A 26,834-nucleotide genomic window follows, 5' to 3' on the forward strand; every position below is an offset into this window, starting at 1 on the left:
CTCTCTTTAAAAAAACAACAGAAACTAGAACCATTGTGCAGATCAGTCTGCAACCCCTGCTCCCTGCCCAGGGTGGCCAACTTGGGCCAGCGTAGCCCCGGGGGTGCCGGGCTCGTCCTGCAGAGGTGGGGAGCTGGAGGTGGGGGCCTGGGCACCTCACCTGCTCCAGCGACTCAGGGACCTGCTGCCTGTGGTTGCCTCTTGCAGGAGGGCGACGCGCTGGGTGCCATGGAGAAGCTGTGCCGGCAGCTGACCTACCACCTCAGCCCCCACTCCCAGTGGAGGCGGCACCGCGGGCTGGTGAAGAGGAAGCCGCAGGCCTGGTGAGTGGCCAGAGGTCACCTGAGGCGGGTCTGCCCTGCCCCCGCCCAGCCTCCTCCCACGGGGCAGCTCAGGCCAGCTGTGCTGTGCTGGGTGCGTGGGGTCCCCCCTCCTGGCGCAGTGGGGAGGGCAAGCCTGCCTGGAGGAGGTGAGATGAAGGATTTGGGGCTGGGGGCGAGCAGCCGGGGCAGGGGGCATTCCAGGCGGGCCTGAGCCCTGCGAGGTGCTGGCGGCCGGCCCTGGTCTATGGGGCTGGGAGTGTGCGCCCCTCCGGACAGTTGCGGGTTGGGTTCCTGGTGGCGCTGAGTGGGGCACTCGGCCAGCCCCCAGCTCTCCTGATGTCTCCCAGGGGCCCCAGCCCCCGGCCACGTCCTCGTGCAGCAGTGAGGCCCCTCAGGGGTTGTATCCCCTGTACAGTGGGAGCAGGGGGCACCAGGACACAGAAGCTGTGGGTTAGCAGAAGCGGAGGGAATTTCGGCAGAGACGGTGGGGGAAGCACAGCCCCACCACGAGAAGGAAGAGCTGTGGCCCCCGCCTCCCGCCCACCCCTCCCCAGCCCGGAGAGGAAGGGGGATCCTGGGACCCTTCCAGGTAGAGGACAGGCAACGGGGGGGGGGGGGGGGGGGGGGGGCCGTTGGAGGGCTCCATCTGGGCTGAGGGCAGGGCCCACATGTGGGGACAGGACAGGACCCACAGAGCCTGGAACGCCAGGCAATGTGTGAGCTGGTCCTTCAGGATGGGGAAGCTGCTGGGACCCAGGGGACTCTTCCCAGCACACAGGCACACTCAGGCCATTCTTCATTCAGAAGCCTCGCTGCCCCCGGGGGGCTTCCTGTCCCGCTGAGTGAAACCCAGAGGCTGCCACACTGGCCTTGCTGCTGCTCGGACACCTGCACTCCACCAGCCTCAGGGCCTTCGCACTTGCATCCCCAGCTCTTCCTGTTTTAGGCTCCTGCAGAGCCAACGGCAGGTCCAGGGTGTGATCCCAGGGCTGCTGAGGGTGACGGCCCCTCCCCCGCCAGCTCCTTCCCAGGTTGGAGCCTCAGGGCTCCTGGGGGCTCCGGAGCAAGGGTGGGGGAAGGAAGAACGAGGGGTGGAGGGTGGTAGGGAGTGGAAGGGAGTGGACAGCAGCTCCCACCGAGCTCAGGGCCCCTGCACCCACACCACCTGCTGTCTGGAGCGCTCTCCCTAAGGCGCCTCTGTCTGGCAGAGGATGGTCCTCTACCACTGTTGGGGGGCAGCCTGTGGGGGCCACCACTGCTGCCCGCTCACTTGAGCCCTGCTGTCCTGTCTCCCCTTCAGCCTCAAGGCCGTCCTGGCTGGCAGCCCTCAGGACAACACGGTGGACCTGTCAGGCATCCCGCTGACCTCTCGTGACCTGGAGCGGGTCACCAGCTACCTGCAGCGCTGCGGGGAACAGGTGGATAGCGTGGAGCTGGGCTTTACAGGCCTCACGGACGACATGGTCCTGCAGCTGCTGCCGGCGCTCAGCACGCTGCCCTGGCTGACCACGCTGGCGCTCAACGGCAACCGGCTGACGCGGGCCCTGCTGCGTGACCTCACGGATGCCCTCAAGGACCCCAGTAAGTTCCCCAGCGTCACGTGGATCGACCTGGGCAACAACGTGGACATCTTCTCACTGCCCCAGCCCTTCCTGCTCAGTCTGCGCAAGCGCTGCCCCAAGCAGGGCCACCTGCCCACAATCCTGGAGCTGGGCGAGGGCCCGGGCTGTGGGGATGAAGCCCGGGACGAGACGGTAGGCCAGGAGGACCCTGGAGGGGACCCTGGAGCCCCTACCAGAGCCCAGGAGAGCAGGGAAACTGGAGGTGCAGCCCAGACGTGATGGATGCGGGGGGCCTCACCAGGGAGTCCTACTGGGTAGGACAGCTGGACAGGCTGGGGGTCCCCTGGGGTCTCTGCCTAGCGTCCGACTGTATTAGCCTGGGCAGCACCCCCCCACAGGAAGCCAGATGGTTGGTAGCATCTCAGAAGGGGTGATAACTCCTTTGGTCCTCTGGGTATCCCCTCCTCACCCCTTGTCTGCCTCCTGGATCCAGGGTCACCCCCCTCCCCCGCTCTAGAGGAACCGGCCTTCAGCCTCCAAGCGCTGGAAGTTCTCCCCCCCAGAAAAGTGTTAATTGGAGCCGTATGTGTCACTCAGCATTTTTTTGTGTCATATTTGGGGGAGCAAACTCCAGTCAGCCAGCTGGACATGCCCCTGATCAAGGCAGCGACAACTTGTAACTCCTGCACATAGGCTGGGTGGGGGGGCTCACTGCCAGACCCCCCCCAAAACTAGTCCCCATCTGTCTTCTTTGTGGAGCCCTGGGCTCCTTGGAACCAACCTGCCAGTCTCAGTCTCCGATCCCAGGGGCCTCCCTGGGGTGGGCAGAGCTATCCCCTATCCCCTTCACCACTTAGGGCGTTAAGTCTGGGGCAGACTGTCTACCCCTCTGCTCAGATTACCTGATTTGACATGGGCTAGTGTTGGCCAGAGCGAGCCCTGCTTCCTTTTCCTTTTTCCTCCCAATGCATGGAATCCCTCATCCTTGCTACATTCCCCAAAACCCAGAACCCCAAAGCCAGGTGCCTCCCAAGACAGCTAGAAGTGGGGGGGGGGGGGCCTGGGGGATGACTGGAGGTTCCCAAAGGGAGTAAGACAGGGTTTCGCCCTCCCACCCCGGTATCCAAAACCTACCAACCAAAAAATAACCCCTTCTAGGCACAATTAGCAAGTCCAGGAAGATGGGGAACCAGAGCCCCTCACGCAAACAGCAGGGCTGGGGAAGCACAGCTGGACAGGCCCTCCAGCCTCCTGCCAGGTAGGTCTCTAGGCCAGAAGGCAGGACAAGGGCTGGGGGTGACCCCCCACACCAGACTGGAACCTTGAGTGCTACTATCTGGGCAGATGTGGGGCAGCTTCAGCAGCTAGAGAAGTCCATGGGAAGGACAGAGAGCCCAGAGCAACACGAAGTGAACTCCCTTAAAGAGATAGCTTAAATGCCGGGGTATTTCTGCCATGTCTCAAGAGGGGAAGGTGATATGTACCAATACCTGGACTGCTAATACTTATCAGCAGTGATCTAACTTGACCTTTTCTTCAAATACACATTTTTAAAGAACCAATAGCAAAGACCATCCTTTCATTGTGTTTACTGTAACTGCATGGACATTTTGTGACATTTCCAGTTTAAAACACTGAATATAACAAATTTACAGTATTTTAAAATGCAAAAGCTCCCTTTGGTTAAGGGGCGATGATGAAAAACTCATGAATCTACTAACACCAAAAGTGCCTGTCCCAGGGAAAGGTTGACAAGTCCATTTCTTGGTTCCCTCAATGGCAAGAATGTCCCCTCAGCACGAGGTGAGCATCATTTCTACACCAACTCTCAAGGCCCGGTTTTCAGAGTCCAAGTGGATGGATGGCCAGGACTGGTCCTTGGGCCTTCTAATTCTGCCTCTGCTGCAGCACAGCCTGTAAAGAAACTCAGATCCATCAATCTTACTTTATACTCCAAGAAGTCAATCACAGCATAAAAGATATCTTCAGAAAACCATAGGTTCACCACTGTACCATCTGCCGGTAATTCCAGCTTTTTTGGGTTATTTCATCATTTGATATCTTTTTCTTAAAACCAATTTCAACAAAACTAGCTGCTTAGGCATTCTACCATAGGGTGGTGGTTACTGTTCAGATCAAATCTTACCTCTTCTTGGGCTGAGGTCTCTGGACCACCGCTGGCAGCTTTAAAACTCTGCTCTGCTGATCACCATTCTTCAGCACTCAACACCTGGTGGGATGCACACAAGGCACCTGTCGACAGACAGCAGGTGCCAAGGACAGATTGTTCTGTGCTGCCAGCCACCACTACAAATTACAGCCATTATATCAAGAGTCCCTAAAGAACTCGGTTCACTGCGGATGTTTTTTAACCCCATTTAGTCACATTAAACATTACAAAGCTAAGGCCATCAATTTTCAGAGCATCTCTGAACACAGAAGCAGACTACTCGGGGCTCTATGACATAAAAAAGAATTCCTGGGCTCACTGTGCAGTCTGACCCAGACACCATGAACCACATTCTGACAATAAAGGTCAAGGGCTACGCAGTACAAGGTATCAGATCAGCCAGGTGGCACTGCCAATACGCCCCCGAAACCACCAACCCCTCCACAGAACAGAGCTTGCTTACCTTCTGAGCAGGCCATGCTCAGCTGTTGGTGATCACATGCTGGCACCTTGGTAATCTGCAGCCTGGGTGAACAAAAAATTCCAGGTCACAGCCCAGACCAGCTTATTCCTGGGCACCCGCTACTTGTGAGGGCTCGACTGCAGTCAGCCAGGAGTTATTATCGTCAGTTATCGCTTCTGACGGCACTTCCTATTAGTGATTTCATCAGAGCAGCCAAGTACCTCACCACGCCAAAGCCCTGACTCCCCAAACCACCCTAAAAAGCAGCCTGCAGGGAGGCATTCTGACACAATTGCTCCTCGATACAGATGCTCCTTAGACATTACCAGTGTCAGACTAGGAGCCTGCAACCGCCTAACGTTGCAGTTACGCAAGGAGGCGGTTCATAATTATGTCACGGCGACGAAGTAGACGTCAAGGTCAGTGCATTTAAGATTAAGACAGCTAGGTTACCTGTCAAGCCCTGCCCCGACTGGCCCTTACCTCGAGGAAGGATGCTGCTCCGGTTCCCAAAGCCCTGAGCGGGCCTGCCACCTGAAATATGGAATAGAACGTGCACTTAGGACGCATTTTGGCAGTTACCATACCTTAAGTGTCGGTTTCAGCGACTGCGGTCAGATCGGCGTTAAATTCGTCATTTCTCGCTTCTGACGACATTTTATACATAATCATCATGAGAGCCGAGCAAGCTCCCCTCGCAATCCCACTACGAACCCTGTTCCGCGCCCTCGGGTGCAGGCAGCCCGCTTACCCGCTTCTCTCGGGGCTGCTCACTCCCAGCGGCTAGCCTGGGGCAAGGCCCTGACCTGCAGGGACTTCAGGCTCCCGACAAACATGCACGTGGTCCTCGGGCCTCCGGCCCAATCCCCCAACACCCGGCCACAGCGCCCGCCCCAATGCTTGTGTGAGCGCAGCCGCCCGCCGCCCTGCAGTTACGCTTCCCGCGAACATCTTTGAGAAGTGAGAAAGGCTCTGTCGCCCGCGCCCCGGCCCCGGCCCCGGCACCCCCGCGAGCAGGAGCGAGCCACCGAGCGAACTCAACCCTACAGGGAAAAGGCCGCACCCTTCCGGTCCCAGATTCTTAAGGAGTTGGAATATTCCACTCTTTACAGAAGGGTGAGGAGTCCTGGCAAAGGCTCACGGGAACTTCCAGCCTGTTTGCGCCGCCGCGCCGCCCCGAACTCCCCCCGTCTGTAGAGCCAATGGTCTCTTCCGAGGCTCGAGAATTCTGGGTCACAGGCTCTCGGCCAGCCCCAGAGCGCCTGCGCAGGGCCCGAGCAGACTCGCCGGGTGGCCCCTGTTCTGATGCTGTGTGGTTTGCGGCGAATAGCGCTTGCGTTGCGGGTCTGGAAAGTGGAGCTGCAGAGACCAGCGGTGGTTGTTCTGAGCATCACATGCGACTAGGCCCTTGAGACGCTGCAAAGCCCGGGCCTGCAGCCAATGTGCACCCACCTTAGCGGTTCCAGGTTCTGGGGCGGTGCTGTCTGGCCTCCCCGAACGAGTCTGCAACCCCGGCATTCCGACCGACCGTTCTCACTCGCCTTCCTCCGCCCCGGCTCCATCGGGACTCCTTCAGGAGTGCCCCGTCTCCCCGACCTCCCAGCGTGGGAACAGGCTTGCTACTTAAAACATTCAACCCGTGCACTCACGTCCTAGGAACACACATTACCCCAAGGGAGGAAACTGGAAAGGCGATAGTGAGACAGAGATTTTTGAGCTGGTCTTAGAAATAAGTATGGGCTTTTAATGGAGGCTTCTTGAGAGAGCCGAACCTAGGAGTCCCACACGAGATCATCGGCCTGTGTGAAGGGAGAGCAGGTGGTGTCTAGAAATGCTTGGGCAGAACCATGGAGGGCTGGGGATGCCAGCTAGGGGCCCCCGCGGGCGCTGGAAGCCTCTCAGGCCTTCAGAGACAGGGGTAACGTGTTGTCCTACTGTCTCGGGAAGGTCCCTCTGGCTTGGAGGGGTGGGAACTAAGCCGGAAGCCCGTGGAGAGAGGAGCAATAATCCACAGCCTGAGCTAAGCAAGCCCAGGAACCTGAAGAATTAGAGACGACCTGGGGGCGGCTTTGAGGGGTATCTGGAGGCTGTGAGAGAGGAAGGAGTGGTGGCCGTGCTTGCCCATGTCCACCATCTTGCGTCTGGGGTGACAGCAGGCCCAGTACCTTGGCCAGCTGCCTGCAGGGTGAGGGTCCCCTGTGCCCAGACACAGACCTATGCTCACGGAGACATGCAACAGCCCAGGGGCCCAGCACCTTTACGCAAACAATGTTTTCAGGAGAGGTAGTCATGGGAAAATATTTATTTTTACCACCCATGTTCTCTGGGGCCCCAGGGCCAGCAGATAGGGCTAGACTAGTTCCCCGCTCTGGCCTTCAGGCCTCCTGCTGAATCAGCGTGACTCCAGGGGCTGGAGGGGCACGTTGTCTTCCTCCGTCACACTGTCCTGGCTGGGCTGGGAGGCCAGGGCTTGGTTCGTGTCACCTGTAAGCAGGATGGAGACCACTGTGGCTTGGCCTTTGGGGTGTGTCACCAAGGTCAGGTGCCAGGGAAACAGGAGGAGCTCACAGGCATGAAACAGCAACATGCCCTGTGGACAACAGGTGATCCCGGAGTCCCAGCAATCCCTTTCCCTGCTCTCCAACTATCTCCTGTACCCCTGCCCTGGGTCAGTCAGGGCCCTCTGCCGAGGAGCTGATGGTCCCTGGAAGTGCCAGCACTGTGTTAGAAACCAGAACACCTGTGACGTGCTGATGAGCCAGAAGGAGGTGAGAGTCAGGGCTCAGATGAGCGAGGCCCCCCCCCCCATCTGTGGAAGGTGCTGGATTTGGACACCCCAAGGAAGGGCAGTTCCAACAGGGACAAGAGCAGAGGAAGGAGAGGAACAAGGTGTGCCATTGAGGGACCTGCTGTGCGTGGAGGGAGGTGCTGGAGGGGGCTGGACAACAGCTCTGGGCCTTGGCCCGTGGAGAGGAGGGCGGCCTTGCAGGCAGTGGGAGGTATTGTGTGGTGGGGGCTGTGCGTAGTTTTCGTCCACATCAGAAGGCTAAGCCTGGAGCTGAAAGCCTACTCTGGAGGCCTGGGAGCCGGCAAGCAGCCCCGCCATGGTGCGGGAGTGAGAGATGGTGATGGGCAGAGGGTCCCCAGGACGCTCAGCACCGGCGGGAGGGGGGCCCTCAGGGCCTCCTGCCTGGGCTGGCATGGGTGGGCTTGCGTACGCGGTCCAGGTAGGGCCGCCGCCCCAAGGCTGTTTCCATTGGGGGTGTCCAGTTGGAGGCCAAGGCAGGTGGGGGTGTGGGTGGGGGTGTGGAATGCTTGGGGCAGGATGAGGGATGAGCAGGCTTTCAGAGCCTCGGCAGCAGGACACGGAGGAAGGGGGCACAGGGACGAGTGGGCAGGAAAGCTCCTGTGAGGGCCCAGGTGGACAGGGACCCAGGAGCCCGGGAAGCCGGCGGGACACTCCGTACACCCAGGCCACGGCGACGTGGGGGCTGTTGTGGGGAGGGGTGAGGAACACAGACCCAACGAGTGTTTTTGAAAGAGCGTGAGAAAGGAGAGGAAGGGTGCAGATGAGCTGGGAGCTACTAGAGGTTCCAGAAAGGGCCTGCTCTGGAGGAGCTGGTCCCAGAGCAGGCCCCTGTTGGGGGAAGGCCACAGAGTGATGGTGTGGGGGGTAGGAGGGGGAAGGAAGTGGCTTCTTGGTGGTGTGGGGACAGCAAGGCTGGCCTGTTGGGGTGGAGCCAGCAGGGACTGAGGGGGCCTCCCTAGCTTGTTCCCTGCTGGGTCCCAGGTTCAGCCCAGGCCTGGCACCCGCTGAATGGACCAGGGCACAGGGGCTTGGAGCCCAGCCAGGAGGGGGCGCTGGGCTGGGGCGGGGGGCGAGGAGGGACCAAGAGCTGGTTTTCCCAGGTGACTGCGAAGACACGGGGTGGAGAGGCTGGGGAAGGCCCCTTTAAGGGGCAGACACTTTGCCTGAGTGGAGCTGGGAAGCGGCCCCAGAGGAGGTCCTGCCCCAGATGCTCTGTGCCCTGCGGCCAAGCGCGCGCGAGCTCACACACGTGCACACGCACACACCTACTCACCAGGGCTGCCTGGTGGTCCCGAGGGCTCCTCACACACCGTGGGCAGCGTCTGCTCCCACGCAGCCCAGTTCACTTCCTCCACCCTGAGAGTGACAGGGCAGCTATGAGGCTCCAGGGAGCCGAGGGGCCAGCCTGCCTTTCCCCAGGAGAGGGGCCGGCCCCTGGTTGGGGGGGGCGGGGGCATGGGGACTTTGAGGAGGATGGGGTTCCCCTGCCCCTCTCCGCAGGACATGGCATCACCAGCCCCCAGCCTAAGCCCCATCTTTGAAGCTCTCAGGCCGCTGCTTCTGCCAGGTGCCCCCAGCATCCAGGGCATTTAGTTCAGCTGCATCATCCGTTCCCAGGCCCTCGCGTGGCTACGCCACATGCCTAAGCCCCACCCCCTTCGCCTGGCCGCTATCTCAGGAAAGTGTGTTTCCGGCTGCGCATCTGTCACCAGGTCCCCTCTCCTGTGGGAGAGTCTGCTCTCCAGAGAAGGGTCGTAGTCTCCACACTCAGGATCGGGGAGTTGGGAGGGCAAAGCAGACCAGCCAGGGCCAGGCGGGCGTGCTCTCACCCGAGGACCGCCCCCCCCCCCCCGCCCCCGGCTTCTGGGCCCCCTGGCTCCACTCCCTTACAGGCCAGAAGGAGTAGGTCAGGGGCCACCAAGGAGGGACCTTCAGTTTCAATCAGTGGGGCTGGAAGATGACCCTTGAGGCAGAGCGGCAGGCCGGGGAGCCCAGGCCTGTGAGATGCAGCGTCGCTGACCTCACCTGCCCGGGGTGGCGTCCCCTGGCGCTCTGAGGCCCTGCCTTTCCCACCAGACCTGGCTCTAGCTTCTGTCCCCTGGCTTTCGGCAAGGTCCCCAAAGCCCTGCTCACCTGAAGCACCAGCGCTCATCTGGGCTCCCGTCTGGCCTGGTGCCAACTGTTAGCTTCACCCCTGCCCGCTGCTTCTTCCTCCTGCACCACCAGTAGCCTTTCTCCATCTCCAGGACAGAGATGGCTTTCTGGGGACAAAGGATGCATTAGACAGTGTGGCCAGCATTTTCCAGTGTAACTCAACATCTTCTAAGTGTGTGGATTTGAATCCAGGTCCAAAGTTTGTTTACCTGTGTGGTGCGCCCTGCATCCCTCTGAATCTGTTACCCACGCACGTATAGCCGGAGGATAACATGCTTTGGGTGTTGCTGGGGAGTCAGCATGTAAGGACTGCCCTACAGCAACTTGCAGTTGCACAGCTACAGGTTCTAGAATTTCACACCACCAGATACAGAACTCTACACGTGCCTGCTGCTGGGCCGAGTCGGGTGGGGCATAGAACTTTGCAGGTGAGGCCCAGAGGAGGTAAGGGGCTTGCCCAAGGTCAGCAGTGACCAGGTAGTGCAGTCCAGCCCCTCTCCCCGGGCAAGGCTTCCCTGCACCGGCGTTGGGTGTCCAGACCCACCCAGCCCTCCCAGGTCAAGAGGCAGCTCTTGCTTCTACAGCTCCCAGCTCCCTCTGCTCCCCACCTCCTCCAGGCTGGGTCAGCCCCAGGGTCCTGCTTCTGCCCCCGCCCCTGCCCACCAAGCCGACACCACTTAGCATGTGATGAACAGATTGGGGGCTTCACGAGTTGTGTGTGTGGGGGGGAGTCTTTGTCTTGTCCTCTGCTTTGTGTTTAGAGTCTGAGACTGTGCCTAGCCCTGCACTTGGCACTGGGGAAATACTCCTAATGATGACGGCCACTAACACACCGAGCGCCTGCTGTGTGCCAGGCACGCCCGAGACCTTACTCCATCCTCACACTGACCCCAGGGAGGAAAGGATGGATGAGGGAGGCGCCGGTGAGAGCGGGGCTCTGCCGTGCCCAGAACGTGGGGAGGGGGCGGGGCGGCTCCCAGGCACCTGCAGCTTCCAGATGCTCCAGCTGTCGCTGGCCACGCTGTTGACAGTCTCGCTCATGAGGGCGATGAGCATGTTGAGCAGCAGCACGTAGGTGAGCAGCACGTAGGCCAGCAGCAGCAGCAGCACCACCCCGCGGAAGCGCAGCTGCTCCTGGAAGGCCAGCTCCCCCATGCCGATGGTGAACTTGAACAGCTCCAGGGAGGCGTCCAGGATGCCCTTGTACGGAGCCTCGCTGCCCTCCTTGTCCCCCTCTCCTGCCGTCTCTGTGGCGTTGGAGCCCAGCGGGGCCCCGAGGGCCTGGGCCTCCCGGCTCAGGCTCACCAGGGCTGCGAGAGGGAGGCGGGGGTCCTCAGCTTGGGAGACCAGCCAGCAGCCTCAAGGGTGGGCCAGGGATGGGTGGGGTCGGGGGCCTTTACCTACAGCAAAGCCAAAGAGGAAGACGAGGTAGACCAGGAGGAAGCGGAGCAGGTCCCGAAGGATGACCTAGAACACAGGCGCCCGGAGCCGGGTGGGTAGCTGGCCAGACCCTGCCTCAGCCCCACGCTCCCACCGCACGCACGCACAGGTGTGCAAACACGGGGCCTGTGGGGCCACTGTGAGGAGACGTCTCTGTAAAAAATCTGCATCAGATCACATCTTCCTGCTCAAAACCCTCCAGGGTCGAAAAACGAACTGAGATCCAGCAACTCCACGTCTCGAATACACCCAACAGCACTGAAAGCAGGACCTCAGACACCTGCACACCCCACGTTCACAGCAGCATCACTGACGACAGCCAACAGGTGGCAACAACCCACGTGTTCACGGACAGACATGCAGATAAACAACACACGGCATCTACGTACAGTGAAGTACGATTCAGTCTTAAAGGGAAGGAGACTCTGCCATGCGCCCCCAGGGATGGACCTTGAGGATGCTGCGCTCAGCGAAATAGGCCAGACACGAAAGGACAAGTGCTGCACAACTGCCCTTATTTGAGGTACCCGGAATAGTGCCATTCACAGAGACAAGGTTAGGATGGGGGTCACCGGGGGCTGGGGGGAAAGGGATGGGGGCGTGAGTGTTTAATGGGGGCAGAGTTCAGTTGGGGAAGGTGAGACGGTGCTGCAGGTGGACGGGCTGATGGCTGCATGACGTGATGTACTTGGGTCACTTAAAAACGATGAAGATGGGAGTTCCCATCGTGGCGCAGTTGTTAATGAATCCGACTAGGAACCATGAGGTTGCGGGTTCGGTCCCTGCCCTTGCTCAGTGGGTTAACGATCCGGTGTTGCCGTGAGCTGTGGTGGAGGTTGCAGACGCGGCTCGGATCCCGCGTTGCTGTGGCTCTGGCGTAGGCCGGTGGCTACAGCTCCGATTCGACCCCTAGCCTGGGAACCTCCATATGCCGCGGGAGCGGCCCAAGAAATAGCAACAACAACAACAACAATAACAACAACAACAAAAAAAAAGACTAAAAATGATGAAGATGGTAAATTCTGTTATGTACATTTTGCCACGATTTAAAAAAAAAATCCTCTGGGGCCTGCAGACCCCTCCCCGTGGCCAGCAAAGCCCCCACCTCCACCTTCCCCCCAACTCCCTCTCCCAGCCTCTCCACCCCGTCCCAAGCCTTCCAGACCTGGTCTGGCCCCTGGCCCTGGCCCTTGCTCTCCCCTTTGCCCAGAATGCTGCTTCCTGAGTCCGTGCTGGCTGAATCATTCTTCCAGGTCTCGACCTAAATGCTACCTCTTCCCAGAGGACTCCCGGAGCACCCAGCCTAAAGCACCCTCCGCCCCAGTCACTGGCCATCACACTGCCCTAGGTATTTCCTTCAGAGAGCTTGGCAGCCTGCACCATTCTCATCAGTTTCCGAGTGTTTTTGTTTCCTCTAGAATGTCAGCTTCAGAAGAGCGAGGACTCGGGAGTTCCCATCATGGCACAGTGGTTAACAAATCCGACTGGGAACCAGGAGGTTGCGGGTTTGATCCCTGCCCTTGCTCAGTGGGTTAAGGATCCGGTGTTGCCATGAGCTGTGGTGTAGGTTGCAGATGCGGCTCGGATCCTGCGTTGCTGTGGCTCTGGTGTAGGCCGGCAGCTACAGCTCCGATTGGACCCCTAGCCTGGGAACCTCCATATGCCATGGGAAGCAGCCCTAGAAAAGGCAAAAAAGACAAAATAGTGTGTTCCTGACACTTAGAACAGGACTTTGCCCATACACAGCACCCACTTCCTAAACGTTTGTTGAATGAATAAATGAATGCAGACACATCCATGTGCCCAAGTGTCACAGGCCCACGGATGAGCTTATGTGCACAGTCTCTGTCCCTTTGGGATGCACGTGCTCCTGTGTGCACGTCAGCTGACCCATGTGGCCCATGCGTGCTCACCCCCCATGCTCACATTTGGCGTGTCTGGAGGCGAGGTGCCCAGTGGACACGCCCATCTTCCCCCTGCCTGCTCAGCTGTGGGGAGGCTCCTGCTGGCTGAGGCCCAAGGGAGGCCCCTTGGCGCCGTGCCCAGCCCTGCGCAGTCGCCCCACCCCCACCCCCTGCCGCCCCGGGCTCTCTGCCCCTCACCTTTTGGATCATGACGCTGTAGATGCCCGTGTGCTGCAAGCCACGCGTGTAGTACAGCAGGTTCAGCCAGCCCAGCACCAGCGAGGACACGAGCAGGGGCAGGTACCACTTGACGGCCAGGAAGCACAGCACCTGGGACAGCACCGCGAGCAGCGCCTGGACCAGGCTGCAGGGCGGGGCGGGGCGGGGGTGGGTGGGGGTGGGGGTTGCCGTCAGCTTGCGGGCCGCCCCTTCCAGTGCTGATCCCCCTGCCTCTCCCACCCCTCTGAGAGGTGAGAAGTTCCCCTCCGTCTGGGACTGGACCGATCCGTTTCAGGCAAGGTATTAACCCCTGTGGGCCTTGGTAAAACGGGGGTAACCGCCATCGCCCCCGGGAGCACCGGCGAGGAAGCCTCGAGGCACGGCCTGCGAAGAGCTCAGGCTCCACTGGTGCAGAGCGAGGCCGCGGTGGATGTAATTACCGTGACCCTGACCGACACTGACGGGACAGCCGCCCATACCCCTGTCTGAGTCGGGCCCGGGCGCTGGTCCCAACCCCCCAGCTCCCTGGCCCCAGGTCCTGTGCCCTAAAGCTGGCCTGCTGGGCTCTGCCACTGACGGGGAGGAGGAGTGGGCCACGTACAAGAGGATCTCAAAGTAGCTGTCCATGAAGGAGGTCCAGATGAACAGCCTGCGCCTCCAGAAGTACCACAGCTGCGGAGCAGAGAGGGGCATGGAGCCCGCCGTCCGGCCGCCCCTCCCTGCCCAGGACCGCCTCCTGGCTCAGGCAGCGGCTCTGACTTGTGTGGAGGCTCGGGAATCCTGCTGATAACTGAGAAAGCTTTGGACCCTGTTTCCCAGAAGTGCAGCCGCGCGGACACCCACACAGCACACCCTGTGGGTCCAGGTGAGGGACTCCCCCTCCACATGGTGATGGGTGCTCTTTCCCTCCTTCTCCTCCCCCCAGGGACCACCTGATGGACCAGCCACCCTGGCCTTGGGGCCCAAATCCTGCCAGCTCTCAGAGTCTCAATGCCACGGCCCAGCCTGTGTCCTGCAGACTGGCAGCATCTTCGCCTGAAGAGACCCTGCTGGGGGCACGGGGCTGAGGTCCCCCTGCCCCCTCTCTCTGTGCTCCCTGGGGTCGGGGGCTTCCAGCTTTGTTCCCAGGGCAGGTAGGAGTCACGTGCTGTCCCATGGCACCCCTGAGAGCGTGGCAGGAGGGTACCCAGCCCCAAAGGCAAGGCCACAACTCCTGGCACCAGGTGTGGGGTTCATCTCCCGTAAATGAAGGGACGCCGTTACCTTGCTCTAAGGCCTGGCAGCAGATTCCAGGTTGGGGGTGGGGAGGGGACCCTCACCTGGCCCATGAGGAGGTAGGCCCCCGTGAGCAGAATCAGGATGTGGCCCAGCAGCAGCGTGGAGTTCCCAAGCGTCAGGAGGTCCTGCTTGGAGAGACGCTCAGGTTGGGCCTGGGCCCCCTCCCGGCAGCTCCCCGCTGAGAGCTGGGCCGAGGGCCCTCTGAGCGTGAGCCGTGGAGAGGCCCCAGAGAAGTGGAGCAAGGCGAGCGCCGGAGCCAGACTCCTGCCTGGGTTCAGGTCCCATTCCCACCACTCACAGCCTGTGTGACCCTGGATGAGTTACCTAACCTCTCTGTGCCTCCCTCCTCCCAGCTACAAACCGGGGATGATAATGGTCAGAGGGTTGTTGTGAACATTAATTAAATAAGTTAACGCACATCGATCACTGAGGATACGTTCGCACAGGGGGCGCATCTCAGTGCTGACTGTTACTGTCACCGCCGCCGCGCCAGCCTCCCCGCTTGGCCCAGCTGTGCAAGCGCATGCGCAGCCCCGCCAGGCGGTCAGGCCACCTCTGCAGGATGGCCTGGTAACCCCTGCCCCATCTCCCACCAGGGTGCGCCCTCCCGGCCTTGCCTTCTCCAGGGCAGGCTGGTGGTAGGTGACGGCGGTGAAGATGGACACGTACATCAGGTAACACAGGAAGTTGACGAGGAACCTGGGGGTGAGCAGATTCCACTTCTCCTGCAGCAGTTTGTTCAGCGGCTCCAAAACCACCATTCGGTGTCGGTCCTGGGATGGGAAGGGGAGAGCCAGAGGCGCGATCCCCCAGTATATGCGGGAATTCAGGGGGGAGGATGGGGCCCCAAGGGACCCCTCCCCTCCGGCCCCCACCCCACCCTGTGGCCATGGAGTGACCAGTCCAGAGGAGGTGCTGGTCCACAGCGAGGCCCTAGTGGTAGCCACCGGGACCCTGGCGGGGAGTGGGTGTGTGCCCAGCAGCCAGGTCGAGAGGGGCAGCCACAGGGGCAGGGCAGGTGCGGCCCAGCAGGAGCCCTGCCAGGCCCCGCCGCCGCGGGCTCACCGAGCTTCGGCAGTGAAAGGCGATGATCTCCAGCACTGAGTTCTCCTCCCAGCTGTCCACAGAGGCCAGGTCATACAGCGACACTCGGACAGGCCCGTAGCTCCACTCCGTGAACTTGCGGGAAAGGGACTGGCACGGCCCAGGGAACTCCCGCTGCAGGATGTGTCTGAAAATCTGCAGGGGAGCCCGTGAGCTTGGCCTGTGTGGCCACCTCCGCACACTGACTGGGAGGCTGGGGAACACTGCCGGCGTGAACTCTTACACACGCCCACACGTGCTCAGCCACTGTGTAGACACTCCCACCCACCCACGCTGGGGCCTCCCTGCCTCTTCCTTCCCTCCTTCTGCTCTGAGGTCTCTTTCCTGGGCTCCCACAGGGCAGAGGGACCCCCAGTCCAGGGGTCCCTCAGGCCCTTGAGATCAGAGGCTACCAGCTACACGTCTAGGCCAGAGTCTAGAGCTTTCAGCAGACTAGAAAGCACCCCTCACCCGAACAGATCCAGAAGCAGTTGGTTACGAGTGAGGCACGGGGGAGAGGGAAGGGCCAGACTGGGGGATGGCCACACAGCCACGCTCCCTCTGGTCGGCCAAGGGGGTTCCTACAGCCCAAGGACCTTGGAGGGCAGGGAAAAAACAGTGAAACTTCCATATACGTTTTGGTTTTGCCTTTGTTTTTGTTTTTGAGGGCTGCACCCACGGAATATGGAGGTTTCCAGGCTAAGGGTCAAATCAGAGCTACAGCTGCCGGCCTACACCCCAGCCACAGCCACGCAGGATCCAAGCTGCATCTGGGACCTACACCACAGCCCACGGCCACGCCGGATCCTTAACCCACTGAGCGAGGCCAGGGATCAAATCTGCAACCTCACAGTTCCAAGTCAGATTCGTTTCTGCTGCAGCACGATGGGAACTCCCTCCACGTGTGTTTACTTTTATCTTAACCTTAAAAAAGACCTGTGGTCTAAGCACAGGGCCCTGTATCAACAGCGTGGGTTGTAGACCCATGAGGCTTCCCTGAGAGTAAAGATCAGAAAACCAAAAAGCCGTTTGAGAAAAAAGTAGAGCTGGATCATGTTTAATCTTTATGCTGGAATAACTTCCAGATAAATCAAAGTTTTAGACATTGAAAAATAAATGGGAAAAGAAAAGTCTTGAAGAAAACACGGACATGGAATATACACAAGATTTTAAAACCTGGTAGAAGGAATTAAGCAAAGGCAAAACCAAGGAATCTCAAGGAAAGGATAATTACACTTGGACCCATAAAAATGTAAAAAATCCTGTGCAACAAAAAACGCCATAAATTTTTTTTTTTTTCTTTCTTCAGCCGCATGTGGAAGTTGCTGGGCCAGGGATCGAATCCGAGCCGCAACTGTGATCAGAGCCACAGCTGTGGCAACGCCAGGTCCTTTTCCCTCTGCACCCCAGCAGAGACACCCCATACAATCTTTTTAATGCCGAACTGGGAGGCAAACGGGCAGCTGTTACCGTAAACGAAATGCTGGCACACGTGCCGTCGAGAACACTTAGCCATCAGCATGAAGACAACGTGATGGCAAAGAAAATGAGAAGCCTGTCTCCGAATCAAGGAATCCAAATGGCTTTAAAGAAACAGTCCCTGTTTTATAATAGGTTCGTTCTGCAGCTTATATATAATTTATCAATAAACACACACATGCAAGAGGCGCCCGCTGAAAATATCCCTAGCTAGACACCAGCGCAGGCTCCTCCTGCAGAAATCCCAAGTTGACAGAGTTCCTGTCATGGCTCAGTGGAAACGAGTGACGAGCATCCATGAGGATGCAGTTCGGTCCCAGGCCTTGCTCAGTGGGTTACGGATCCAGCGTTGCCATGGGCTGTGGTGTAGGTCACAGACACGGCTCGGATCCCCTGTTGCTGTGGCTGTGGTGTAGGCCAGTGGCTACAGCTCAGATTCGACCCCTAGCCTGGGAACCTCCACATGCCTTGGCTGAAGCCCTAAAAAGACAAAAGATGACAAAAAAAAAAACCCAAAAAAACCCACCAAGTTGAGCCCTGCTGCTTCCTGGAGGGGGGCCAGCTGCTCACCTCGATTTTGCCCTCCTTGGCAGCCAGCTGCAGGGGCGTGAGGCCCTGCAGGTTGGGGATGTCCTCGAGCCTCACTGTGGGGTAGAGGCGGGCCACAGCCTGGAGGAGCTTGTCATACATCAGGGTCACCAGCTCAGTGTTCTTGACCGAGTTGTCAGCGATTGCCACCAAGGCATGCAGGGCTGTGTTGCCCAGCGAGTCAGTGGCCTGCGGGCTGGCGGACTGGTGCGGGTTCTCCAGGAGGTAGGTCACCACGTCCCACTGCTTGGTGCAGACGGCCAGGGACAGGGGCAGCTCGCCTGGGGGCCGAGGGGGTGGCTTAGGCCTTGGGGCTCCCAGCTCCCACATGCCTGCTTGTCACCCTCCCTGGACAGAAGGCCAAGCCTCCCAGGCACCCATGGGGTGTAGTGGGAAGGAGCACTGCCATGGGTCCCAGGCCCACGCGGGCCTGTGCAGTAAGTGGAGAGGGTCCCCGGGCCCAGCTTAGGGCAGCTGCTCCTTCTCTTCTCCTAGAAGCCCGGTCAAGGCCAGTCTGTCCAGCTCTGACCCAAGGAAGAGGGCCCCAAAGCTCTCCACCATCCAAGGGAGCAGAAGGGGGCCTGCCAACCAGGGTCCCCACCCCACTGCCTCCTCTTATTTTTGCCAGAGCCCAGGACCCTCTGCCACCTGGCACAGAGGCCCCTTTATCCAGGCCCTGTCTGGTCAAGTCTCAACACATGCCCGTTCCCCCGCCCTGGTCTGAGCTCGTGTGCAATGAGCTTCTGGGCCAGACAAGGATAAAACACCTCTTTTATCCTAATGGACGGCCTAGCGGTTAGAAGCATGAGCCTCAGGGTCAGACAGACCTGGGTTTAAGGGCCAGCACTGCCACATGTGGACTCTGTGACCTTGGGCAAGGCCTTTCCCCTCTGCAGCTCAGGTTGCCCGGGAAGCCTCCTCACCAAAGTAGAAGCAAGTGTCTCGACTCTTCTTCTGGAAGAACTGGCCACAGGCCCGGGCGTGCACGTCGGCCCCGTTCTCCACCAGGAGCTTGACACATGGAAGGCTCCTCTTCTCGATGGCGATGTGCAGGGCGCTGTGGCCGCGGTAGTAGGCGTCTGTACACTGGGCGTTGACCAGAGGCTGGGGGTTGCCCGAGTCCCGGTCGATCTGCAGCAGCGGCTGGATGCAGGCATTGGCCCCGTCCCGAAGGTTCAGCACAGCCTTCATCAGGCACGTCTTCCCCGTGGAGCCCTCTGCGGGGCAAGGCCAGGGGAAGGGGCAACGCGGTGCTCAGGTTGCCCCCCCGACCTGGACCACGAGCCCACACTCCAAAGCACCCCCAGCTCCAAAGCACCCCCACTGCCGGGTGTTAAGGCTCCAGACGACAGGCATGAAAATACCAACGGGCTTAACTACAGTCTCTACCCTAGACAGTACGTTCCTAAGGCATTGTTCGTTGTGTGAGCAGGGTTGCCTGCACAAGAGGCTGGTGCTTGTTACGTGGCCCTGTCCCCTCACAGGCAAGTCACCTGGCCTCTCTTACCCTCAGTTCTCCTGTCTGTAAAGTGGGACTACTCCAGGGTTATTGTAAGGATCGCATGGGACTTCTCTGGTGGCTCAGCGGGTTAAGGATCCGGTGTTGTCACTGTTGTGGCTCTGGTTACAGCTGTGGTGCAGGTTAGACCCCTGGCCCTGGGACTTCCACATGCCACAGGTGCAGCCAGAAAAAAAAAGGAAGAAGAAAAGAAAAAAAAAAAGGATCACGTGGACTTACATACAAAATCCTCAGCACACAGAGGGCCTGGCACAGTGTGTTGAGGCCAAAATGGTCAACCTCAGTGGGTCCCGATAAGAAATGGGTTGTAACTAAGTTGTAGTCAGTGCACCCAGTGGGGAACTGTGAGCTGTTAAGGTGACCAGTTAGAGGCCTTTGTACCAAGACGGAGAGTGAGACAAGAGGTGGTGAGTAGGGGGAGCACACTGCAAATCGGGACACATGGCCCCTCCCGTTGACAGAAATATCTAGCTCCTGTATTTAAACAGTTTGGAAAGATGTATTCCAGATCACGCTCAGAGGCCCAGGATGACAGATGTTTTTATCCTTGCTTCATCCATTTCATTACTCCTTGAACCGTCTAGAATATGCAAATGTTCTTGTTTTTCCTTTCTTTTTTAAAATAAATGCTATTTTTCTAATCAGCCCAAACGACGCAGATCTTTGGATATGGGGCACAGCATGCTCTGAGACGGATGAAGTGTGTGGTGCGTGTCCAGGTCTCAGCAACACTACTGGACAAAAAGAGAGTGGACATCTGCAGGGAGGAAGCCTGTGGAAGGGGCCGGGCAGGCCCAGACAGGCCAGGAGCCACAGCCTACCTTTGTACTCCGTGTCCGTGAGGTATTTGCTGGTCCGGCGTAGGTACTCTGGCAGCCCGGCCAGATCCTCAGGGACCCCCCGGGCCACCACGCGGAAGAGCCGGTCCCGGTCAAAACGGTTTGGGTCTGGCTGGCTGTGGGAATGTGGTTTGTGACGGATGCTGCAGGGAGCCCCAAGGGAGCCTTTGGAGAGCCTCCCCCGTCCCAGGCAGCCCAAGGAGACCCCAAGTGCTCAGAGCCCCCTGGCGGAGGGAGGGGCCTGCCCAGGGCACGGGTCCAGGCACCGTGACTATCTCTGGGCAGTGGCTGCTACCCTTTGCTACAGCTGCCCCGATGGACTCGCAAAGGCTCCTGGCCCCACGGGGCTGATTTCAGCACCAGAATGAAATCTGGTGGGCTGGGTCAGGACGGGGCTCCAGGAGGCGCCCAGGGACTGTTAGGGGCTGTGTGCACCGCTGGCCTCGACCACGGAATCAAGAGAAGCCCTCGTGTTCTCAGAAACCATCTACAGACCAACAGTGGACTTTTTGCCCCTTTTGCCCCTCACCTCTGCCCTGGGTCTGGAATCTCTATTTTCTCCATCCGACAAACAAGGAAAGAAAGCAACTTTCCCAAAGTCACGTGGTGCAGAACTCAAGGGGGCTGATCAGCTAACTCCAGCCCCCCACTCCTAGCCTCAGGGAGACTCGGGCTGGGCAGACAGAGGTTTCTCGAAGAGGCGGGGCCCAGAGTGGAAACGAGACAGTCACAGGTTTTACTGAGAAACCACGCTTCCGGGAAAGGCCCAGGAGGGGCCTGTAGCCCTTCTGAATGCACAGTGTCCGTGGGGTGCCCCCTCCCGGGCCTGTCACTGCCCGCAGAGGCCAGCTCGCCCCCGGGGCTGCTGGCATCACAACCAGCAGATGTGAAGAGACAGCCAAGACGGGGCTTTGGAGAGCCTCAGGTCTGCCCAGGAGGGGTCAACCAAGACAGTGCTGGGGACACTCTAAACGTTGGGATCAGTCATGTTTTCAGCCATGATCGCGTGACTGACAGCAGGAAGCTGCAAGACTGCCTGGCCAGATCAGACACACCGTCATCCGCCCAGCAGACCACACGACTGCAGCATGACCGGGAGCGCCATGAGGCTGACTCTGGAGGCCTGTGGGCAGTCCGGCCGGGGAAGTGGCTATTTCAACAAAGCACTTCCTGTCACAGGGTGGCATCGTGGTCCTGGGAAAGGAAAGCCCAACAGGGGCACAGATGGAAGCACCAAAGGGCATTGAGGGGCCTGTTCTGCTCTGGGCGGGTGACCCAGCTCCCAGGAGCCTCGCAAGCCTCTTCTCCTGCCCTGGTCCAAGTCTGACCTCAGTCCTACTGCACAAGCAGGACGGGGGGCTCTGGGCTAGGAGGCCAAGGCTGGCCCATGCGGGCTCTCCAGCCACCCATGTCAGGCCTCACAATGGGGGTGGCAGTGCACCCCAGGACTGGAAGTGGCACTCCGAGGAGAGTGGACTCCCACAGTCTGAATTAGCAGGCATCACCGGGAAGTTAAAGTGAAGACGGCTTGGAGCAGAAGCCCAGCGTCCTCAGTGCCCAGAGCCCACCCCCCTGGGACCACAGGTTCAGCCCTGGAGCAAAGCCAGGACATTTCCAAATGTCCTCAACTCTCCTGGACTGGACTCTGACTGTGGGCACCAACAAGGGACATGCCTGAAAGTATGTCCCTACCCAGAAGAACACAACCCCAGAAGACAGAAGGCCAAGAATGGGGAAGGTTCTGGAAGGAGCAACCCCAGAGAGCAGAGCAGAGTTCAGCCTGTAGGGCCCAGGAGCCGCCAGAGTCTGACAGAGGACCCCACAGGCTCTGCGGAAGGGGCCCGGGGACTGGGCCAGGCCCCCAGCTGACTCCTGGAGGTGAGGCTGGGGTGGCCAGGGCTCCACACGCCTTGACTGCCTCACCTGGCCCCTGCCCTCTTCCGGTAGTGGAGATCCACTGTGATCTGAGGGGAGAACATCCGGTCCTCTGGCTGGAACGCGGACTCCATGGGGGGTGGCCCGGCCCCACCACCTGGCTGTCCGTCGTCCCGCTCAGCACCATCTTCCTGGCTTCTGTCTGAAGTCTCAAGCCTGAAAGCGGGAGGGCTGGAGGGCGAGGTCATCCTAAGCAGAGGACAGCTGGAACCTCTGTGGGGACAGAGAGTCAGAGGCACCGCCCGGGAGGCTGGCTGGAGCCCGTGACCGGAGAGGTTTAGAAGCTGGGCCCAAGTAGACCCAGCCTCCTCGTCTAGAGAGTTCAGCCCAATGGGAGGGGGCGGGGGAGCGAGAGGGGGGTGCACAGGGCCGGAAGTCCAGGCTGGAGGAACAGGGACCACAACTGTCCCTGACTTTTGCTCTGGGACATCCTGATCTCTAAGAGGCCACAGCCGCGGTCCCAAAAGTGTTTGTGTTAAGAGCACAACGCTTTCTCTACCCGGGGTCCATATTCATGACAAAAATGCAGTTTCAGGTGGGGCCAGGACCCTCGACCTCCCACCGCAGAGGGGGCCGGCTCTGGGGGAAACCGTTGGAAAACCACTGGTCTATCAGAGCCCTCGTTTTGCCACCAGGACGGCTAGGGCTCAGGAAGGGGAAGTGACATTCACAGGGTCCCAAGCTGTGGGCAGAGCCTGGTCTGACCTGCCTCGCCCTGCCAGGGCGTTCCTCTTCAGCTCTCAAACCCTTCCGGGCTCATCTGTGTTTTTAGACTCTGAAGGCATCCAATGCCCCCTCTCTGTGCTTTAGGGTTTCTGGGGGCTTTCAGAGCCCCTCCTAACCAGCTGCCCCTCCAGGCCGCAGGCTGGAGGGGCCAGGAGCTCAGCTCCCGGCACCAATCTCACCCTCGTGGGAGGGCTGAGACCCCAGCCGCCACCACAGGGCCAGGGGTGGGGCCCCAGTGCGGGGAGGGGGAAGCCCCTGGGCCCCCAGGTGGGTAGGCAGACAGAAGGCGAGAGTCCAAGGCGGAGGCGGGGGGAGCAGGCGGCAGAAGGGGGCAGGGTGAAAAGCAGAGCTTGGGGACTGGGAGAGGGGGCGGCACGCCGGCGGGGCCGGGCCCTCTTCCGCGCAGCTCTAGCGCCCCGGGGACCCGGGTGCCGCATCCTCCCACAGAGGCGGGGGAGGCCTCATCACGGAGTTTTGACTTCGCATCTTTCTGCCCACCCCGAGGCGTCCTTCCCGGAGCACAGGCCATTTAACCTGGCTGATGTCTCCCATCACCTCACCCCTCTCCCTCCCAGCCCACCGCTCCCAAGCCTGGGCAGCAACAGCTATCTGCCCTGCCCCTGCCCCTCCTGGACCCCCAACTCCACTCCCGGCCGAGAGGAAGGGTCTGGCAGGCCAGGTGGAGGGAGCCTTCACTGTCAGGTTTGGGGGCCCGGGCCTCTCCGACGCCCGCATCATCCCTGACTCACCGGCTCGGCGGAGGCGCACGGCGGCCGCGGGCGGCAGCGCTGCAGAGGAAGTGCGGCAGGAGCGGCGCGCGGCGGCTGGGAGCCAGGCGAGCCCCCCGGGGTCCCCAAGCGTTCCGCACGCTCAGCCCACCTGGCTCGCCCGCCTGGCCGCAGCGAGGTCAGATCTCCCCAGGCAGGAGCCGCTGGCCACCCGGACCACGGGCCACACCCTCCTCTGGGGAGACACGCTCCGCCTCCCACTCCTGCCCCCACACCAACTGCTTGCCACTGACGCCCCAGAACTGGGGGGCAATCAGAGGCAACCCTTGGGTGCAGGACCCTGTCTCGGGTGGGGAGGTGCCTGTCGTGGTTTGAGGGGGAGAGGGGTCTTGCTCCATTGCACTGACCTCTGCCCCTCCCCTTCCCCACCACTTGCCTCCCAGGGGCCATGTGGCTCAGATTGGGAGCTGATGTGGACGTCCCCCCACCCCCCGGAGAGGAGGGACAGGCCAGCACCTGTCTCTAGAAATGCACCCCACCCATCCGATCTCCTGGGGCCTTCCCGCAGCCCCTAACCCCCCAGTCCCCAAGCCAGGGGCACTGAAGGCTCCCGCCTTCCCTGAGCTAAAGGCGCTACCAGCACCAGCCAGCAGGGGCCGACAGCGAGGTCGACCTGTGCTTCTGAAACTAGACCTCCCTTCCTGGTCCTGATCAAGACGCAGACTTGGGGCTTGGGGACACAGTCACCAGCCAAGTAAGTAGCATCCCTAGGTAGCCTCTCTTTCCTTCACTCCTAAAATCCAACCCAAAGGGAACCCTACACTCCCAACCTCCAATTTGTCTACCTCTCCCTGATTCAAAGCAAGATCATCGCAGAGGAGTTCCCTTCCTGGCTCAGCAGAAACGAACCTGACGAGCATCCATGAGGACGTAGGTTTGATCCCTGGCCTTGCTCAGTGGGTTAAGGATCTGGCGTTGCCATGAGCTGTGACTCGGATCTGGCGTTGCTGCGGCTGTGGTGTAGGCAGGCGGCTACACCTCCGATTTGACTCCTAGTCCGGGAACTTCCCTGTGCTGCTGGTGTCGCCCTAAAAAGACAAAACAAACATGCCCCCCCAAAAACTATCATCTCTTGCAGGGGGATCACGGCCACCTCCAAGGTGGTCTCCCTGCTTCCCCCTGCCCGCACCCCAATCCATGCTCCGTACAGCAATGAGAGTGATCCTTCAAAGATGAAAACCAGGTCACCTCACCCCCCCAGTTTAACCCTGCCATCTCCAACCAGTGCCTTCCCCTGGCATTTAGGATTAAGTGCAAGCTCCATACCAACCCCTTGCAGCCCGGAGGTCCTTGCCATCCTCCACTTCCTCTCTCATTGCAACCCTGCCCTGCACATTATGCATCAGTGCACACACCTGTGCTGTCCAATATACAGCCACTAGCCACAGTGGCTATTTAAGTTTAAGTCAGTTGTAATAAAATTAAGCGTTCAGTTCTACAGTCACTTTAGCCACCTTTCAAGCGTTCATAGTCACATGTGGCTTGTGACTCCCACACTGGGCAGCACAGACGTAATTTTCCTTCATAGCAAAGAATTTCAGTGGGTAGCCCTTCTCTAGACATTCTGAACACACTGCAGCCTCTCCAACATGCCATGCTCTCTTCCATAGCTTCCAAGTCTTTGCACAAGCTGTTGCATCCGTCAGGAACACACACACACACACACTCCCTGCCCTCGCTGTAGCCAATTCCTACCCGTCCGTCGTCTCTATTATTATTACTGTTTATTTCTGGCCCTGCCCATGGCATGTAGAATTTCCTGGGCCAGGGATCAAACCCACACCACAGTAGTGACCCAAGCCACTGCGGTGACAATGCTGATCCCTAACCCTCTGTGCCATAAGGGAACTCCAATCATCTCTCTGTTTTTTCACTTCCTCTGGGCAGCTTCTTCTAGATCCTGGACTGGGTTAGGGATTCCCCACTCTGTGTCCCATGGCACTTTGTATTTCTCTGTTCATAACTCATTAGTCATTGTTAACATTTATTTAATTGGCTGGTTTCATCTTTAACAACAGCAAATGCCTTCCAGGCAGTCACTGTGTGCCAGACACTGCTCAGTACCTGACATGTAACTCTCAGAGCAACCTTATTTCACAGATGAGGAAACTCAGGCTGGCCAAGGCCACACGGCTGGGAGATGACAAAGCAAGGATTCGAATCCACAGCCGTACCCTCACCCCTCGAGCTCTCCAAGAGGTGAGATCTTGCTTTTTTTGCTGCATCTTCAGCACCCAGCGCAGGGCCCAGCCCCCAGCTGGTGCTCAAGAAGACTTTGAATTACAATCACAATGCAGGGGGCATTACTGTGCTGCTGGGGGAAAATTAAAAAGGGGAGACCCTCAAGTCCTTCAGAGGTAAAACCACATCAGTCACAATTGGGCAAATAACCCTAGCTGCAAATGATATTTATAAGAAGTTGTCACATTACCAGTCATCAGGGAAATGAAAATCAAAAACCACAAGGAGAGCTATAACTAAAAAAAGAAAAGGGAATAGGAATTCCTTAAGTTCTCGTCATGGCACAGTGGAATGAATCCAACTAGGAACCATGAGGTTGTGGGTTCAATCCCTGGCCTCGCTCAGTGGGTTAAGGATCTGGCATTGCCGTGAGCTGTGGTGGAGGTCGCAGACTCGGCCTGGATCTGGCGTTGCTGTGGCTCTGGTGTGTGTGGGCTGGCAGCTGTAGCTCTGATTGGACCCTTAGCCTGGGAACCTCCACATGCCCCAAGTGCGGCCCTAAAAAGCAAAAAAAAAAAAAAAAAAAGGAATTCCTGTGGTGGCAGTGGTACGGTGGGTTAAGAATCAAGTTGCAGTGGTTTGGGCAGTTGTGGAGGCACAGGTTCTATCCCCAGTCTGACACAGTTGGTTAAAGGAACTGGCAGTGCTGCAGCTGTGGCCTAGGTCAAAGCTGTCGCTCAGATTCAATCCCTGGGATACAATTCCTGGCCCAGGAACTTCCATATGCTGTGGGTGTGGCTATAAAATTAAAAAAAAAATAAAAGACAGATAATAATAAGTGTTGGTGAGGATATGGAGAAGTCGGACCCTCATACACTCAGATGGATTATAAAATTGTGTGCAGCCACTTTGGAAAAGTCTGGCTGTTTCTCAAAACAATTAAACATTGGAATTCTTGTTATGGCACAGCGGAAACAAATCTGACTAGTTTGCATGAGGATGAGGGTTCGATCCCTGGCCTCTCTCAGTGGGTTAGGGATGTGGTATTGCCATGAGCTGTGGCATAGGTGCAGATGTGGTTTGGGTTGCACATTGCAGTGGCTGTGGTGTTGGCTGGCAGCTGTAGCTCCCACTTGACCCCTAGCCTGGGAACTTCCACATTTCACGGTTGTGGCCCTAAAACAAACAAACAAAAAATTAAACATAGAGTTAGCATATGAGCCAGCAATTCCACACCTAGGTATGTACTGAAAAGAAATGGGAACATATACCCACACAAACACGTGCTCACAAATGTTTACGGCAGCATTATTCACAGCATTATTTTGCAATAGCCAAATGGAAGCAGCCCAAATGCCCATCGCCTGATGAATG

At 58.9% G+C, this 26,834-nt stretch overlaps 2 protein-coding genes and 3 non-coding genes across 7 annotated transcripts in view; 1 reads left to right on the forward strand and 4 right to left on the reverse strand.

Annotated features, from left to right (window-relative positions):
* The window catches only part of LRRC75A (leucine rich repeat containing 75A), a 37,976-nt gene extending 34,533 nt beyond the window's left edge, over positions 1–3,443 (forward strand). Inside the window, exons 3-4 of the mRNA XM_047759081.1 lie at positions 208–323; positions 1,624–3,443. Of these exons, the coding sequence (XP_047615037.1) occupies positions 208–323; positions 1,624–2,164 (657 nt within the window). The 3' untranslated portion in view covers positions 2,165–3,443. The remainder of the gene's footprint in view (positions 1–207; positions 324–1,623) is intronic.
* Positions 3,444–3,458: 15 nt separating this feature from the next.
* TRPV2 (transient receptor potential cation channel subfamily V member 2) lies at positions 3,459–23,459 on the reverse strand. 3 transcript variants are annotated; one of them, XM_047759079.1, is made up of 19 exons: positions 23,371–23,459; positions 21,754–21,978; positions 19,813–19,946; positions 18,396–18,689; positions 17,455–17,753; positions 15,388–15,561; positions 14,940–15,095; positions 14,364–14,447; positions 13,646–13,716; positions 13,024–13,189; positions 10,882–10,948; positions 10,466–10,791; positions 9,461–9,588; positions 8,601–8,683; positions 5,270–7,002; positions 5,002–5,052; positions 4,519–4,580; positions 4,032–4,115; positions 3,459–3,799 (listed from the first exon to the last, which is right to left on the reverse strand). In XM_047759079.1, exons 2-15 carry the CDS (start codon positions 21,951–21,953, stop codon positions 6,911–6,913), a joined length of 2,274 nt encoding a protein of 757 aa, XP_047615035.1. In that variant the 5' UTR covers positions 21,954–21,978; positions 23,371–23,459; the 3' UTR covers positions 3,459–3,799; positions 4,032–4,115; positions 4,519–4,580; positions 5,002–5,052; positions 5,270–6,910. The 3 variants fall into 3 exon arrangements, with proteins under 3 accessions (XP_047615035.1, XP_047615034.1, XP_047615036.1); XM_047759078.1 differs by having other exon boundaries at positions 4,032–4,138; XM_047759080.1 differs by having other exon boundaries at positions 4,032–4,138; positions 23,241–23,393.
* LOC125115342 (small nucleolar RNA SNORD65) lies at positions 3,869–3,941 on the reverse strand. Its single transcript, XR_007132053.1, has one exon. It is a non-coding gene; the product is annotated as a small nucleolar RNA SNORD65 (small nucleolar RNA).
* On the reverse strand, positions 4,660–4,730 carry LOC125115330 (small nucleolar RNA SNORD49). Its single transcript, XR_007132041.1, has one exon. It is a non-coding gene; the product is annotated as a small nucleolar RNA SNORD49 (small nucleolar RNA).
* Positions 5,131–5,197, reverse strand: LOC125115331 (small nucleolar RNA SNORD49). Its single transcript, XR_007132042.1, has one exon. It is a non-coding gene; the product is annotated as a small nucleolar RNA SNORD49 (small nucleolar RNA).
* Positions 23,460–26,834: the final 3,375 nt, after the last annotated feature.

This window comes from Phacochoerus africanus, chromosome 14 (genome assembly GCF_016906955.1).
Source record: "Phacochoerus africanus isolate WHEZ1 chromosome 14, ROS_Pafr_v1, whole genome shotgun sequence".
Lineage (NCBI taxonomy): Eukaryota > Metazoa > Chordata > Mammalia > Artiodactyla > Suidae > Phacochoerus > Phacochoerus africanus.